The following is a 16,941-nucleotide window of genomic DNA, read 5'->3' on the forward strand; positions in this document are numbered from 1 at the left end:
GAGCATCAAGTTTAAATTAAAGCAAATGCTTCCCATCATGTTGAAAAGGATCAGGATTTTTTAAAAAGCATCTCCTCTGAAAGGAGATCAGATAAATTCCCGTTTGCTCGCCTCGTCAAATGCAGCTTTAGAAGTCTGTAATTTCAGCATCTCTTCTGCTTAAGGCAATTGCTGATCAAAGTGCAGCTTTTTTGGTTATTTATAAATATCTTATCAAGACAGATGTAGAGCTCCTCGAGGGCAGGGTGGGAGGGGCTGGGATTGACTTGTAAGGTAGAAAGCAATGCTGAAGGTGAAGTGTGAAGTTTAACTGTTTTCCAGGGCAGTAATTAAATCCAATTGAAATTCGTTGTAAGACGAAACCATTAGGTAGTTGGAAAACTATGGACTGTGCCAAGGGCTTGAGCTTATTCAGCACCAGATTGCACATATATCATGATGACCTAGACCAGGGGTAGCACCAAGTTTCAGGTGACTCTGGGCATAGTGCACTCATTGGGCTCCTCTCCACAGTAGTGCCAGTCTTAGCTGACTGTACCTGGTGGGTAGGACTTGCCATTTCAATTACCCCACAATGCAGTACCCACAACATGTACACCCAGTGAGTGAGCTCTTCCCTCCTTTTAACACTGCTGGAAGGGTAGTACCAACAGCACAGCAGTGCCAGGCCTGCAGAGCTAAACCTGCTGCTGCTGCCATTGAAATTTCCCCACAATGCAGTGCCCACTGTGTGCGCATTGTAGGCATTGCACTGTGGGGAAATCAAAATGGTGGCAGCACCAGTGAGTCCAAATATACAGAACTAGACTCGTGTTGGTGATGAGAAACACAGAAAAGAGTGATGCAATGAAAATAAGGAGCTGTAATAATAACTGTTATGATAGCTGTGTTTGTTTACCCCTTTAAGCTCTGCAATTTAGGAGTTACACCCTGTCCAATATTGAAAACAAGATCTTGAACCCCTTCCCCACCAACACTCCAACTGTTTGCTCAGCTGTTTCCCCATTTATGTAGTAAACACAGCGTATTTGTTTTATTTATTTAAGTTATTTATACTGTAACCTGCTTTCCAAACTGGCTGAAGGGTTGATATAGTCACAGATGTTCTAAAGCTCCAATATCTAGTAGTTCCAACAAACACAGAAGCTCCAGAAAAGTTGGTATTACTTACCAGCTTGTAGACGTTTTAGCAAATGGAAACTTCAGACTTTCAAAGTGTGTTTCAGCTGTGGGGAGAGCTATGGATAATTATGTCTGGATGCTGCAAGCACTCATTTTGGTTTGGCAAGATGCACTGCTAAATGTGGATGTATGCCAGTGCTTTCTAGAGTAATAGAGGAGGAATAAACTGTGAAATTAAGCTTTCTGGCCTATGTAAAAAGTATGCATGAGGAATATGCATGTCAGATGGAAAGTGGCTTTCAAGCTTTTTTAAACACACACACACACACACACACACACACACACACACAGGATATTATACTTTCTGCTTTCATGCCTAATCTTGAAACTTAAGCTATGGAAAGCCATAAAATGGACAAGGGTTCCTATGATCATTCCTTGATAGTCCCTACTTATTTCCAGAAACCTATGGGGCAGACTATCAGAACTATATTTCTTTTCACCGTGTTCTCTATCCCACCCATCCCTCAAACTATTTGGTTTGTTCTACAAAGAGAAAAGGCTTAGTAATAGAGCCCATGCTTTGCGATTAAAAGGGGCCAGTTCAATCTTTGGCATCTCCATGTAAGACTTGGAAAAGACTTTTGTTTGAAACCCTGGAGATATTGCTTCCAGACAAAACTAAGTAGATGGGCCTAATGGTTTGATTTGGTATAAAACAGATTCCTGTATTCCTAAAGTACATCACATGGAAAATTGCAAGGAATCCAGATAGCATTTTTTGTCGTCATCAACAATGAAACCTAAGCAGCATAAAACCTTTCTCACATTTTTGGATGGAAGTCACCAGGGAGATGTTAGGAAGTTTTTACCAGTAACTCTGTGGTCTATGGAAGGAGTACTCCTTGAAAAGGGAGAATAGAGGCACTTTTGAGGTGGTAGGTGGTCCGTCTGTCTTAGAACCCCAGAAAATGCCCAACTTAGCCACTCAGCCTTGAGGGGTGTCACATGTCTCTTGTGCAAGGTAAATTGCCTCTCTGAACTGCAAAAACTAAAACCCTGAAAGCACTCATTAATGGCTGGGCAAAAAAGGATGAATTGATTCTTAATTTTTTTAAGAAATGCATTTAAAGCAAAATGGATATGTCACCAATAAAAATCAAAAATCTTGCTTGCACCAGAACCTTTCTTGCCAAGTTTCATAGGAGGGTAATTTTGCAGCTGAGCTATAAACTTTTCTAAGGGAAAAAAAAAACCATGTGTCCTTAAGTGGAAACCCTGACTAAGTCTGTAACTACATGGTATTATGAACAGAGACACTGTAATTACTCCCCACATGATTTTACTGAGACCTGTTCATGCTACAACTTGTGCATTCCCCACCCCCCCAACCCGGTTTGATGGTTTGGAGGGCATGTTTTATTATGTGGTCTTCTTCTCTTTGTTCATTTGACTTCTGGCACGCAGATTTCAATAAGTATTTTTCTGATGGGAGCAGTGCAGACTGCTATGATTAACCACAAAATGATTGTGCAAGTTGTTTGTCAAAGTTATATATAGGATCCCACAGAATCCCAGCACTAATTTTGCAAAACGACCAAAGCTAGTAAGATTTCCTGGTCATATGTTGATGCTTTTCCATACAGAATAGCTAGCTCCTGCTCTGTCTTAAGACTCAGCACATTTTCATTAAGTTTGGAAATGGCTGTTTCCTAAAATAACTTCTTTTTGGGGAGGAATGTAATCTTGAGTTTTAAATATTCTGCACTAGCTTCTAACTGAGCAGAAACCAATACAGAGGCTTTGGCCTATGACAATCTTTTTGGGAACATAGTGAAATTGTTGCATGCCCCTTTATTGGAGAAGCCTTCCTACTCTTTAATGCCTTACCTGCCACCCTGCCTACTGTGTTTGGATTTAGGAAACCTAAGGTTGCCAGGGGGGTAGGACAAAACATCAAGTAGAGACAGTAACCCTACCAGAAATTGGCTATATTTCATTTAGTTCCTTAACATCAGAGAATCTCCTAAGTCATATGGAGGTATTACACTAGTGTGATTTGGGATCACTGTCTAGGAACTTTTACATATCCTGGGGTAGTTCAGCAGTATGACCTACATGTTGAAAATACCTTGTGAAATCAATTTGACATGCCACTTCCCAACTTGCACCATGAACCCACATGCAGTGAAATAACTAGTCAGTGACTGAAGATATGTGTCTTGCTGCATAAGAGTCAGAGGAATGAACAGTACAGAAGAGATTTCCAAAATTTGTGTCTGTTTCTGACTTGGGGAGTACTTTGCTTGCGTTTGTTCTGAAGTTTCCTGCAGTTGTAGTCGTGCCATTACTCTGCAGTTACTGTTGCATTATGTTCTAAAAATATATTTTAAAAAACGTTTATGTACCATTCGTTCTACCATTTTCAAGAACTGGTACATTTGAAATGGGTACGCAAATGCTAAATAAATGCAAGTCTTGGTCCACATCGTGTCAACTTTTGTGACCCTTTGTCATGATGAGAATGATCCACAGGAGTTAGGTGATCAGGGCTTTCAATCTGTCACAGTTCTAGCTCTGCCCCAGTTAGATCTCTTAGCTGAAGCGACTATTCTTGATAGTAAGAGCTTCTACTCCTCGTTCAATAGATGGTGACAGTTGCTGATTTATAGTGCATATTAGCTAAATTTAGTTCAAGGGGTCCACAGTTGGGACTGTCAACCCCCTCATTTCTCAGTCTCTTGCCCCACAGTCGCATTGGGCCCTGGAGGGGGTTGGAGTGTCTCCGAAAATCATCGTGATAGCACAAGCAGAGCTCTGCTTCTTTCCTTCAGAGTAGGGGCAGGGTCACCAATGAGCATATACTTGGCTGGCTACGAAGGCTAGTCAAAGCTTGAGAATTCCTGATGTAGTCCTAGTGATAAATCCACTGTAATGGTTCTCCTTAAATAAATCCAGTTTCCCAATTAACTCTCTCATGCTAGAGTAAGGACTCTTTTGAGCCTTTTTCCCTGCATGCATTTTCAAAGCTGGGCAGTGTTAACGTTGACAGACTTTTTGTATGTTCGAGGGAAGATGAGAACATTTAGTAAAAAACAATTTAGGTGTGTTTGATTTTGCTCCAAACTTGATACAGCGCTTTACCTTGTTGTCCCAGTTCTATGAAGAACACATTCAGCATGCGTCCGCTTTTAGGATACTCGCTGTTGCTGTCCTGCATTGCTCTTCACTTGTTACACATGCCTTGATGACTATGCAAGGAGCAGGCTATGCCGGGGCTGAGAGTTCTGTTCCTGTGTCAGTGTCATCATTTGCCTTTCACTGGAGTTTAATAGGAGTTAAGAGCATGCAGGAGGATGATCTCTCAGTTCTAGACTAATGAAAGAAGTGAGCAGGGTAGCCCCAGAAACCCTTGTCAGCAGATCAAAATATTTTATGACAAGCTTGATCAGTGAACTGAAATAAGCTTTCTTCTGATTCCTGCTCTCTCCCACCCAACCCTGACCCCAATACAGTGGTACCTCGGGTTACAGACGCTTCAGGTTACATACGCTTCAGGTTACAGACTCCACTAGCCCAGAAATAGTACCTCAGGTTAAGAACTTTGCTTCAGGATGAGAACAGAAATTGGGCAGTGGTGGCGCAGCGGCAGCGGGAGGCCCCTTTAGCTAAAGTGGTGCTTCAGGTTAAGAACAGTTTCAGGTTAAGAACAGACCTCCAGAACGAATTAAGTTCTTAACCCGAGGTACCACTGTATGCAGATTTTAGGTGTGCTGATGGTTTGGGTGCAGACGTTTGTTCAGCTATAAGCAGCCAAAGCAATGATCAGCTAGACTTTCAGAAGCAATCGTTGATCCATGCCCATTTCCCCCCAGGTCCTGTACAGCAAATCACTTCCTCCAAAGGTCTGCCCATTGGTAGCCAATTAGGTTGCTATTACGTTTCCTATTCATAGCAACCTCTCAGAACATGATCCATAAAAACACAGCACAAAAACGCTGGGGAGCTACTAAGTTGCTGTGAATCGAACATTGCACTTTGATACCCTGATGTAAACTAGGAGTGGCCAACCTGTGGCCCTCAAGAGGTTGTTTGACTCAAGCCTCCATAAAGCCCCTGCCAGCATGCCCAGTCATTGGGGATGATGGAAGTTGTAGTCCCAACAACATCTGGAGGGCCTTAGGTTCCTCACCCCCATCTAAAACTGCAGTAGTGCAGCTGGACAGCCGCTGCTGCAGTTCAGATGCTCTTTGAAAATGCTGTGGTATTTTTCTAGAAAAAGAGGTGCTGGAACTCACCATGAATGCCTCCCTTGTTCTCTTATGATGGCAATGAAGCCCACCTGAGAGGTATCACAACCGAGTTCCAGCTGAAAAAATGCTGTGGAAAATGCTAGAATTTGAAATCAGCCTTCCTTCCCAAGATACATCAACTACTCCCTTCTTTTTAGGCGTGGCTAGTACAATCTCAGGTGCAATTGGTACAGCCTTGCTTCAGCCTTTGTGTGCTTTAATGAGCCAAATTTCTCTAAAGGTCTGTCATTGGGGGGGGGGGAGTGTTACGAGTCTCCAACTGAAGTTGGCTGAAACAGAGGGTGCAGCTTTGGGTGGCTGCCCAGTTGCCTCTCAGGGGGATTTTCTACCTTGCAGGAGTGCCTGTTCAATTTGATGGACTAGGCAAATGTAAAGCAGCTTGGGGGGTGTCAGAGTTTTTCTATAAGCTACCTTTACAACACAGCTTAGATTTTTGCAGAAAATTGTGTTCCAGCTCATCTTGAATTAATGGCTCCTTTTGGAATGCCATGTGTCAGATCATCTGCTTCTGGAGAAGAAAATGTGGCCTTATTACTGATGGATTCTCTTTGCTCTCCAGGGAAATGCAGGCGATGCGTTTCTATCTGAATTCACGCCCCCAAATGCAAACCAAATGAACAAAATGTTACGTTATGTGGGCAGAAGAACCCTATGGCTAAAAGGGTTGCTCCCCCCTCCAGTTCCTCTGATCCTTTTGCTTTAATCCTTTCATTTTACTGTTCTCAAAATATTTCATTGCAATTGGCATAGCTGTTTTGCTTAGTCAGCTGTGGCCTTGGAGATGGAAATAGTTGCCCTGCCCCAAGGATCATTGACTGTTAATCATTGTGAGACTCTGGCTACAATCCCAGTGTGAAAGCCGCTACTAGTCTGGGCGATTGCATGCTTCTGAGCAGTGAAGGAAGACGCCCCCTCCCCACCCTCTATCCCAGTTTCCTTATTAGAGTGCCTTTTCAGCAAAGGAGGAATGACAAAATAAAGCCAAATGATCTGAGAAAGCAGAACCAAGAGCGCAGTTAACATTTTGTCGGCCAGCTACAAAATGACAGGGAACCACCACCATTATGGGGTCAGATCAAAAACTAAAAGATGTCTTTGAAGACAATTTCCTCCTTATATTGTGCAATAAATTTGAATTGCAAAGAGAAAATATGAAAACTTTGCTTTCCTCTCAAGTTGAAATGCTGCAATACCAAATGTCACAGATACCCTTGAATACATAGAATAAGTATTGATTTTTTTTTTTAAAGAGTTGATGCTGTTATTCAGGCTGTCTAGAAATACTAGTTTGTGGATTGATTGCTAATCCAATTAATAGTAGCAACTAGCTGATGCGCAGGTCCTTTTGGACCTGGAAGAGGGTGGAATGGGGCGTGGTATGAATGGTCACTTCCTGTACTCTTCAGCCTGTATCACCACCATCCATATTCCCCACTCCCCAAGAAAAATATCTTGTTTCAGTGTAGCCTTCCATATGTTGTTAGACTGGAACTCCCTTCAGCCTCAGCCAACATGGTGAGTTGTATGGTATGATGAGAATTGGAGTCCAACAACATTTGGAGGGCCACGGGCCAACAACCCCTAGCGTAGTTTAGCAGCCAAATTTACTGGATTGCCGATGTCACCTAGGGTGGGTAGAATTTGTCCAGTATTCATTGAAGGGTTTTGTGCCTTATAATTACATAAAGAGCTTCTCCTTCCTCTGATTGCAGGGGAGAATCTAGACTCTGAGGACAATATGTACTGTTACTGCTTTGTGTTTGGTGTTGTGGGGAGGGAAGGGGGGAGAGGAGGACAGAGCAAGAGCTTATGGTTCTCCAATGCTTGCCTGCTGCTTTCAAAAGGGACTATATGCAGCAGTGAGTCTTGCAGCCTGGTCTTCCTGCTGTGGATCAGAGAAAAGGGATTCAAGGCAGGTGTAAGCTATTACCTTGTAGCTGCCAAGTATTGAATGCTTATCTATCCAGCCAATCTGAAATATCACTGGCAATATTTTCTCCAGCTCCTCAGTTTACACAGTGAGTTACAGACCAAGGCAGATTCATCACTTCCAAGAAAAAGAGCCCTAAAGGCACTTGGTTGTGAGAAGTATGCGCTTGGAGGAGCGTGTGCAGATTCCAATGGCAGCCTCTCCACTTGCAGGGCTGCCTGGGTTTCAAAACAGACAAGATGAGGCACGATTTTCCCAGCCGTTCTATAAAAGCACCCGCAGGATTGTGGCCATCACAGCCAAATTACATTATGTGTGTTGACTTTTGTAATTGGATTATTTTAGCGCATGGTTAGACAAGATATGTTTTGGGTGCCTTTATTTTAACTGAGTGAATCCCTACAATATCAGCAAGTAAAGAGGAGGAGGAAACTGAGGTGTGTTTGCAGATGTACAGCTCTGGTTCCTGAATGTCTTTAAGGCTGCTCTGAAAGGAGTGGGTTAGCAATCCTTGATATCTGGAATGTTTCCAAATTATTGTGGGATGGGTGCTCTTCAAGAACCCATTTTTATTTTTATTTTTGCAGCACCAGCACAATGCCATTGGCATTGGCATAAAAATGCTTGCCTGTATCTCTTCCCCACCCCATTTAATCCAGATTTACTCTTTCCAGGGGAAATCTGGTAAACTGAGAAAAGCCCTGTTGCCAACAACCCGTTTGCAATAACTGAATGACCTGTTTGCCATGCTAAGTCCCCATCTGGAAGCATCCATGGTTAAATTACTGTGCCATGTCCTCCCTTCCTCCCTCTCTCACACACACTCACACTTAGAAATGCCTTGTACATGAACTACTATAACAAGCTACATTTGTCTCTCTTGTTTTCAGGGGAACACTTGAGAATTTGTCCACAAGGCTACACTTGCTGCACCAGTGAGATGGAGGAGAACTTTGCCAACAAGAGTCGGCATGAGTTTGAAGGCATGTTGAAGGAGGCCACACGCTCGGTGCAAGTAATCTTAACAGCCCAGTACAAGAACTTTGATGGTAAGTAATGCAAAACGTTTACCGGCTGGTCCAGTTTGGAAAACAAGGTGCACTTTGTGGTTTTATACCCCTTGCTTGCTCCTGTTTCCCCTTTCCTCCTGCCTGCAGCCGGGCAGAGGACTTTGCCAGAGTTTAGTTTCACTTTCAAGGAATCCCCACTTAGTGCTGTGTTCAAATTGGATGTCCTGATTCAGACTCTGGCTTGTTTAATGGTTTTGAAACCAGCTTTTTATGGAACAATCAGAATTTGTTTTAAACCAGGATTCCTGCTTTGAAAATAATGCTAAACTAAGTTGTTGTTTTTAAGTAAAATTGAATCCAGACAAATTTCTCTCATCCACACAGTGGGAGGCAGGAGCTTTGCAAGCCTGGTTTTGGGATTGTACAGGCTCCTCCACATAGTGCTAAACCATGGTTTTCTGTTATCTTCTGATTTGTTGTTGTTATTTCACAGGTATGTCAAAAGAGTACTGGAAAGTGTATCTTTTGTTGAAAAACGGGCTTCAGCCACTGAAATCACTAGCTAATTCAATATATTTGCTTGAACTGACTTTTTCCTGTATTTATAACGTACAGCCCTCAAACAGAGCCTGTCTCTTGTCTTTAATGTAATTAAAAGCAGAATTTACTATATAATAAACAACAAGCCAACAGAGATCGCCTGATAGGGTTGTACATTGTTAGATAATTAACTCCCCACCCCCAAATGAAATACTTGCTTCTATCTTAAAACTACTGACTGGAGTTGCATGTTTTCCTTATCTGTGTTTTTGCCAGCAGCTTAGGAATATTATTTTTATTTCTCTAGGATGCATTTTATCTTGGTCCTGAAGCAATGTATGTGTTCAGTTAAACAAACACATTATCAAACTGTAACATATAAATCTCTGCTTCTCTGTGGCAGCCATAACCTCAGTGGATGCTTTAGGCTTGGAAAGATGTTCCCTTCTCCCATCACATCTTTTTCAGTTTCCTTAAGTAGTGCCGCAATTAGTGTTTGGTATTTGATTTAAGTAAGATTATTTTGAAGTTACTCATGGTCTGATTTTTCTAGGACTAACTTGTTTAAAGTTGTACTTCTGCTTTTTCAATTTGCTAAATATTTCAGATAGGAAAAAGATGATACTGTTAGGTAAATTGTGGAACAGAAATCTGGGGTGTCAAGACAAACATGTGTATAACCTGTGGAATTCCCCACTGTCTTATGTTAAACACTACATTCAAACATGTCATCTGGGCTGTGTTCATGCATAACAAAAAGCCAGACTGGTTTAACACTGCCCGTGCATACCTCTCCTGGAGTGACGGGCATAAACGTACCAAGAAGCCCTGGTTTTGTATCACACCTGAATCAGGGCCTGCAATTTGTTGCTTCCTACCAAGCCATGGTCAGCAAACCAACAAACCATGGCTTCGGGTTAGTTTGTTGGGCAGCAACAAACCACAATCCTTTGTTTGGACATAAAGCAGAACCAGGGCTTCTGACTGTTTATCCTACTTACTTCAGACTTCTGTCTGAACCATCAGTTCTTGGTTAAATTTTAAAGCAATAATTAAGAACCTAAAGCAATTTAACACCAAATTGTGATATTATTTAACAACATTTGACTTTGCTAAATCAACTGACAGGGCACACAATGAGAAAATACAGCATGACAACATGAATTTGCTTTCTTTAAAAATACACATAGTTTGTCTCTTTCACTGATACTCCTATTAGTTCTCTGGTAAATGAACCAAGGAAGAAAACTAGCAAGAAAACGAGTTGCTGTGCGCTCATGTGGCTTTAGTAAAATCAGTGTCAAAAGAAATTCTTTGCAAGTATCTTCTTAATTGGAAAAAGTAACTACCATTCTATTTATATACATGGGAGACAGACAGAGTGGCTTGCTCTGATGTCGCTACAACTGTGTTTTATCTTGTTGTTGAGGTTACATTTACATTGCTGTGATTAAAAATGGTGAATTAAGAGCCTCTCATCTTCGAAGGACTTATTTGTTCATTCTCAATACACACACACACACACACATGCGGCCTTTGATTCACCTCTTAAATGTATAAACAAATTGGAAGGCGAAATTGGATCAGGCCATTGTCATCCCAGAACAGTTGCTTGTATAAACAAGCCTTATGTAAGGATAGTCGGACAAAATGCTCAGCTGGTTCTTGCCACAGCAGCATCTTTAAAACAACTTACTGGATCATGTTTAGTGATTCCGATATAGAAGGTGCCATATTGGCCAAGAAGCCATTAGTTGGTTCCACATCTCCATTACCACCCTTTTCTTGCTACGTGGATCATGGCATCATTGATAGCATTAGAGACACAATCCCACAAAATGTTTCAAAGGGTTCATTGCCACCAGCATTAATATATACTGTAGGAGCCAGCATCAGTTTTGGGGCTTCTTGGGGAATAAATAAAAAAGAAGTCAAGGGTTAAAGGCCTTTCATATATCTGGTACCTCCCAAGCAGGGACACAGGTGGTGCTGCGGTCTCAACCACTGAGCCTCTTGGACTTGCTGATCCGAAGGTTGGTGGTTCAGATCCCCATGAAGGAGTGAGCTCCCATTGCTCTGTTCCAGCTCCTGCCAACCTAGCAGTTCAAAAGCACGCTAGTGCAAGTAGATAAATAGGTACTGCTGTGGCAGGAAGGTAAACAACGTTTCCCTGCACTGTTGTTTCCGTCACGGTGTTCCGTTGTGCTAGAAGCAATTTAGTCATGCTGGCCAAATGACGGAAAGCTGTCTGTGGACAAACGCCGGCTCCCTTGGCCTGAAAGCGAGATGAGCGCCGCAACCTCATAGTCGCCTTTGACTGGACTTAACCGTCCAGGGGTCCTTTACCTTTACCTTTTTTAGCTCCCAAACAGTCATCTCCAGGAGTATGCAGGACTGCCAGTGGGATTGTAGGTTGGATAGAATTCTACAGATACACCTGTTTTTAAACTAGCCATTTCTCATTGTGGTTGGTCTAAAATCCTAAATGTTGCTCAAGTGGTATGGCCAGAGCAGAGCCTCACTGAGAGTTCAGTACCCTCCAGCTATCCAGTTAGATTGATTTTCTTCTTTGCCTAGCCACAGTTCTGTCTTAATCATACCTTCTACTGGCAATCTGAAATATTTAACTTATCTGCAATAGTGATAAGTACTTTTAGTACTCGGTTTGATTGATTTACACCCTGCTCTTTCCCATTGACTCCAGCAGTTTTTCTAAATGTTAATAGTTTTGTCCCCAAGGGGCTCTCAATCTAAGGAAATCAAATGGTTTGGAGGATAAAAGGAGCCAACTGGGGGGGGGGGGAGGAATGCCACTGTAAATATTAAAAACTGGGTGTGTGCTTTTAAATTTCAAATAACCACATCAAAAAACCATTCAAAGAACAATGCTTTTTCAGGCAGTCATCTGCTAAATGTCTGTTCATTAAAGAGGTGAAAGAATAAAAAGACTGTAGCTCAGTGGTAGATCATCTACTTTGCGTGCTGAAAGTCTAGGTTCAGAAATAAGCTAGAGGTACCAATGGCCTGAGTCAGTATAAGGAGGCTTCCTACGAGGAAGTGCTGTAGAGAGGGGATCCCAGCTGTTATAGCGATGGTATTTCTGCCCAGGATGGTAGATATTCCCTCCCAGATCCTGGAATACTCATCTTCAGCAGCTGCGCAGACTGGCAGTCTTGACTATTGGAAAAGTGTGACAGGTTGGGATGGAGCGGACACGCAGCTGAACTCAGATCCCCCTACAGAGTCATCATAAGTATTCTGAACCCCCCAAAACTGGCAAAGCATCACTTTTTTCTCTCTCGGAGTGATTCTATAACTTATCAAAAAGTGATAGGGTGTGCCCTCTGCTGGTTGTTAGCCAGACTTTACTACTTCAGCTGTGCCATCTGCAATTCAGTAACCACAGAATTCTTAATTTTGCCTGAAGTTACTTGGAAGTAAGTGTGCTTCCTTAAAAGAGTGCACAGAATTGTAACCCTAACTACGGGTTGTCTTATATGGACCTTTGTCTGCGGGTTGTCTTATATGGACCTTTTGAAACAGCTTAATATTTGCAACGTGTTCATCAATAAAACTTCGTAATAGTTTAGTTTTGCTCCAAAATGTTAATGGAGCAAGTTAACAATATGACGGGATGTGGGTGGTGCTGTGGGTTAAACCACTGAGCCTAGGACTTGCTGATCAGAAGGTCAGCGGTTCGAATCCCCGCGACGGGGTGAGTTCCCGTTGCTCGGTCCCTGCTCCTGCCAACCTAGCAGTTCGAAAGCACGTCAAAGTGCAAGTAGATAAATAGGAACCGCTCCGGCGGGAAGGTAAACGGTGTTTCCATGCACTGCTCTGGTTCGCCAGAAGCGGCTTAGTCATGCTGGCCACATGACCCAGAAGCTGTCTGCGGACAAGCGCCGGCTCCCTCGGCCCATAGAGCGAGATGAGCGCCGCACCCCAGAGTCGGTCACGACTGGACCTAATGGTTAGGGGTACCTTTACCTTTAACAATATGACATATGCACAGAAGTGTAAAAAAACTGAGATCAACACAGAAAGCTATGCACTAATGTCAACAGATAGTTCCTTCTCATTTCTGTTAATCCTTAAGGCACTTTGAATATAACCCACAGAACTAAGGCTAAAATCTTAACCCCCTGCTCTATAAGGCATGGGCATAACACTAGGCACTGTTGACCTCTGTGGAATCCTAAGTTGATTCATTTTCCGGGGGTTGGGGGTTGGGAGGGAGCTGATGAACTGTACCATTGAGTTAGGATAGCAAAAAATTACACACAGGCTGCGCCCCCACCCTTCTGCCTTGGCTGACATAAGCAAACAGGGTTTCAGGTGCTGAAGTTGATCGATTGCACTGTTGCTTCCAGCCAGGGTTTAGGATTGCTCTTCCCCGCTGTGGTTATTCCAGCAATAGCCCTAAGACTTGTACACCAAGGAGCTGTCGTACATGCTAGCGTAGTTGGTTAAAAGCAGTGAATGCAAAAGGAGTTTGTCAACAGGAAATGACAACAGGGGGATCCACACTGAACATAACAAGGCTGTCGTTATGACATTAATCAAAGCTCAGTTGTTGAGCTTCAGTATCTCCTCCCTCCGCCCCATTTCTCTCCAGTCGTAATAATGTACTGTTTCTCTCTTCTCAAATACTTGGGTGCAGTTTAGTTACAAAGACCATATGACAGATGACCTTTATCCGAGAGTCAGGACATTTTCATTTTCAAAATTATTTGGTCCTTTAAAGGAAATGTTAGCGTGCAGTTTAAAAAATAATAATCCTGTTTTGTTTAAAAGCCCGGATAGTTTATAGGCTAACAGTTTAGTTTATTTGTGAGCTATTTCGTTGTGAATAAATGTGGTTATGTATTTTTAGCACACTGTCTGCAAAGTCATTTGGTGTCATCTAAAAGCCTTATTAGCTTTAAAGTTCCGAATGAATGTGTTAATAAACAAGGGGAGGGGAGAGGAGAACGTCTGAAATCATGACTATGGCATTTTATGTGGACAGTTCCATATTCTCTTAAAACTGAATCACTACTTCCAGACATTAAAAGGGAGATTATGCTGGAAGTTGTCACGAACTGAAGACTAACCATCTGACTATTAATAAATTAACAGTGTTTTCCGCTGCTCTTGCATCAGATTTCAAGTCCAAACAAATGCTGCTTTGTAAAAGGAATTCATTTACATTAGCATACCATTTTGGACACGCTACATTCTTTGCTGTAGCCCTTTTATGGAGGGATGCAGTGTAATTCCAGTAGTGTAGGCATGAAGGATTTAGGAATGAAATGATCAGTACAAAAATAAATGACTGTTGAGCTGACATTTCAGTGGACTGGAAGATAGGAGAATGGTTATATTTTTTCACATATTTCTATTTAAAGCAGAAGATAAGTGCATGAAATGTTATCTGTTGGATCAGATTAGATTGGTTTGGGCCAAGCTTCATAGAACTTGCTAAAACCGGCCACCAGTGGCCTGTTACTTATGAGTGCTACATACTCAGTACTCTTTGCTTTTAAACAAACACGTGAGCAGGAAAATCACATTGTGCCATGCACTATACTTTCATGTATTGTCCAAAGTCACTGCCCTTTCATATCATAGGTACAACATCTATGTTGCTTTTTGTGCTTGTGAACACAAATCCTTTGACAATGTTTGGGCAAGATGGTGTGCACATTGCAGCTGCTAGTGGAACAACTCTGCTAATGTTTATAGAGGGGATAGGGAGACAAAGCAAGAAATCTTAAGGCCAGCCAGAACTGTGTGTTGTGGGAGAAGGAAGCTGGAAATTTGGAAGTGGGGCAGAACCTGTGACCCTCCAGATGTTTGTCATGCTGGCTGGGGCTGATGGGAGAACCACAGGTTAACTACCTTTATTCCAGAGCTCAGCCAAGGAATAAGTGGGACAAACACTGTAAGCTGCAAAAGGGATCTAAGGAATGGAGAGATTACGGTAAGTCAAAGAAAGAAGGAGCCAAGGAGAAAGTTGATCTGAGGCATGGGATCTTGGAGGCAGAGGGTCTACACCCCAATAGTAGGAAGACAGTATACATGCAGAAGAGAATCAGAGGGCCGGAACAAAGGGTTATTAGATAATTACATTATTTGATTAAAATTTCCCTGATGTTTAAACTTAATATTTCAAGTAAAACAGAGCAGCTATAGAACTGCTGTTTTTGGCTCATTTTAATGTATTCATTATATTTTGTAATATAATCCAACCTGTAGTATCCAACCTGATAATGTATTTGATGGGTGTGTAATAAATATACAGTCTAGGCTAGTCTTACCCAACCTTATACAGTCCAGAAGTTTTGACCTATGACTCTCATCCTTGGCTGGGACTGGTGGGAGTTCTGGTCCAAAATATCTGGGTCACCTGATGTCATCACAACATCAAGTGATTGACTGGTGGGCGGGGCTTCCCACCTGTCAAACTATCTTCACTGGTGTGCATAGAGATAAGGATCCAACCTACCGGCCAGATTCCATTCCCCATCCCTGCTTTAACAGGTGCATTTAAGCAGAATTCACTGTAGTTTCTAGCGGGCAACAGGGCCATTAAGTAAGAAGCTGAATTTCACATACAGTACTTGTCCTAATTAGAAAAGTAACTGGCAGTAGGCTTTCTAGTTCTGCTATAGATGAGGCAGATTCTGCTTTGTTTTACAGTGCAGCCACCTCATTGGCACAACAGCAACTGGAGCTGTTACAAGACATGTAGGCAGCAGCTTCCTATGATCCTGGCCATACACTGCAAAGCACAGTTGGGAACAGAGCAAATGCAGTGACTTGCTCTCTGAAATATCCTCATACCCTTTGCAGAAAGTTTTGCCAATCCAAGCACATTGTGCATAGCCCATGTCAGCCCCGCATTATCCTTGGGGATTAGTCGGGGGTTGTTGTTGTTGTTTAGTCGTTTAGTTGTGTCCGACTCTTCGTGACCCCATGGACCAGAGCACACCAGTCACTCCTGTCTTCCACTGCCTCCCGCAGTTTGGTCAAACTCATGCTGGTAGCTTTGAGAACACTGTCCAACCATTTCGTCCTCTTCTCCTTGTGCCCTCCATCTTTCCCAACATTAGGGTCTTTTCCAGGGAGTCTTCTCTTCTCATGAGGTGGCCAAAGTATTGGAGGCTCAGCTTCAGGATCTGTCCTTCCAGTGAGCACTCAGGGCTGATTTCCTTAAGAATGGATAGGTTTGATCTTCTTGCAGTCTCAAGAGTCTCCTCCAGCACCAGAATTCAAAAGCATCAATTCTTCCGCGATCAGCCTTCTTTATGGTCCAGCTCTCACTTCCAGCAGGGGGTTAATGTGGGTCAAAGAACCACATAACCGAAGCTCTAAAGTAGCACAACCAACCCCTTAAATTGGTCATACCCTCTTTTAGGGCTGCATCACTTGCTTGTACTAGAAGATTATGGCTTTTTCCAAAAAATTTATTAATTTTCCAAATTTATAACAAACATATCAACAAACATAAAAAGAAAACATCAAAAAACAAACAAACAAACATCCTAACTGTAATAATTCCATTAACATTGTTAACATTGTTGGGTGACTTTCTCAAATCCCCCTGGCTGAGTTTCCATATATATCATTGTAGCAGTTTTCCAAAACTATTTTCACATATAATTTACTTAGTCCATTAACATCTTTCTTTCTTTTCATTTTAGCTTTTAACATAGTATTCTACAGCATCACATATTTAAATCCTAGGCCTATCTGATACTCACAAGTAATTCTATTTAAGTTATTGTACTAGAAGATTATGAGCCCTGTGTAGAGGGGGGAAATGTGTGCGTGGTGACTTGTGGAATGTTTATTTTGCAGTTCCGCAAACTGTGTATGTGTGTCAAAATGCGCACTTGTACAGTACTTCCCAAGAGGCGCAGGGTCAGGTACACTCCAGAGAGCTTTATGTCAGAAAAGTGTTACGTGAGAAGTGGCTCATTGCCTGAAACTCCCATGGAAGTCCTATTAACTAAAGTGTGCATAGGTTGGTTCAGTGACTGAA

The 16,941-nt window shown here is 42.3% G+C and overlaps 1 protein-coding gene across 1 annotated transcript in view; it reads left to right on the plus strand.

Annotated features, from left to right (window-relative positions):
• Nucleotides 1-16,941, plus strand: part of GPC1 (glypican 1) — a 193,761-nt gene that overhangs the window by 93,915 nt on the left and 82,905 nt on the right. The window contains exon 2 of the mRNA XM_083613813.1: nucleotides 8,256-8,414. Within this exon, the coding sequence (XP_083469939.1) occupies nucleotides 8,256-8,414 (159 nt within the window). The remainder of the gene's footprint in view (nucleotides 1-8,255; nucleotides 8,415-16,941) is intronic.

This window comes from Podarcis filfolensis (genome assembly GCF_964270895.1).
Source record: "Podarcis filfolensis genome assembly, chromosome: 5".
In the NCBI taxonomy this organism is placed as follows: domain Eukaryota; kingdom Metazoa; phylum Chordata; class Lepidosauria; order Squamata; family Lacertidae; genus Podarcis; species Podarcis filfolensis.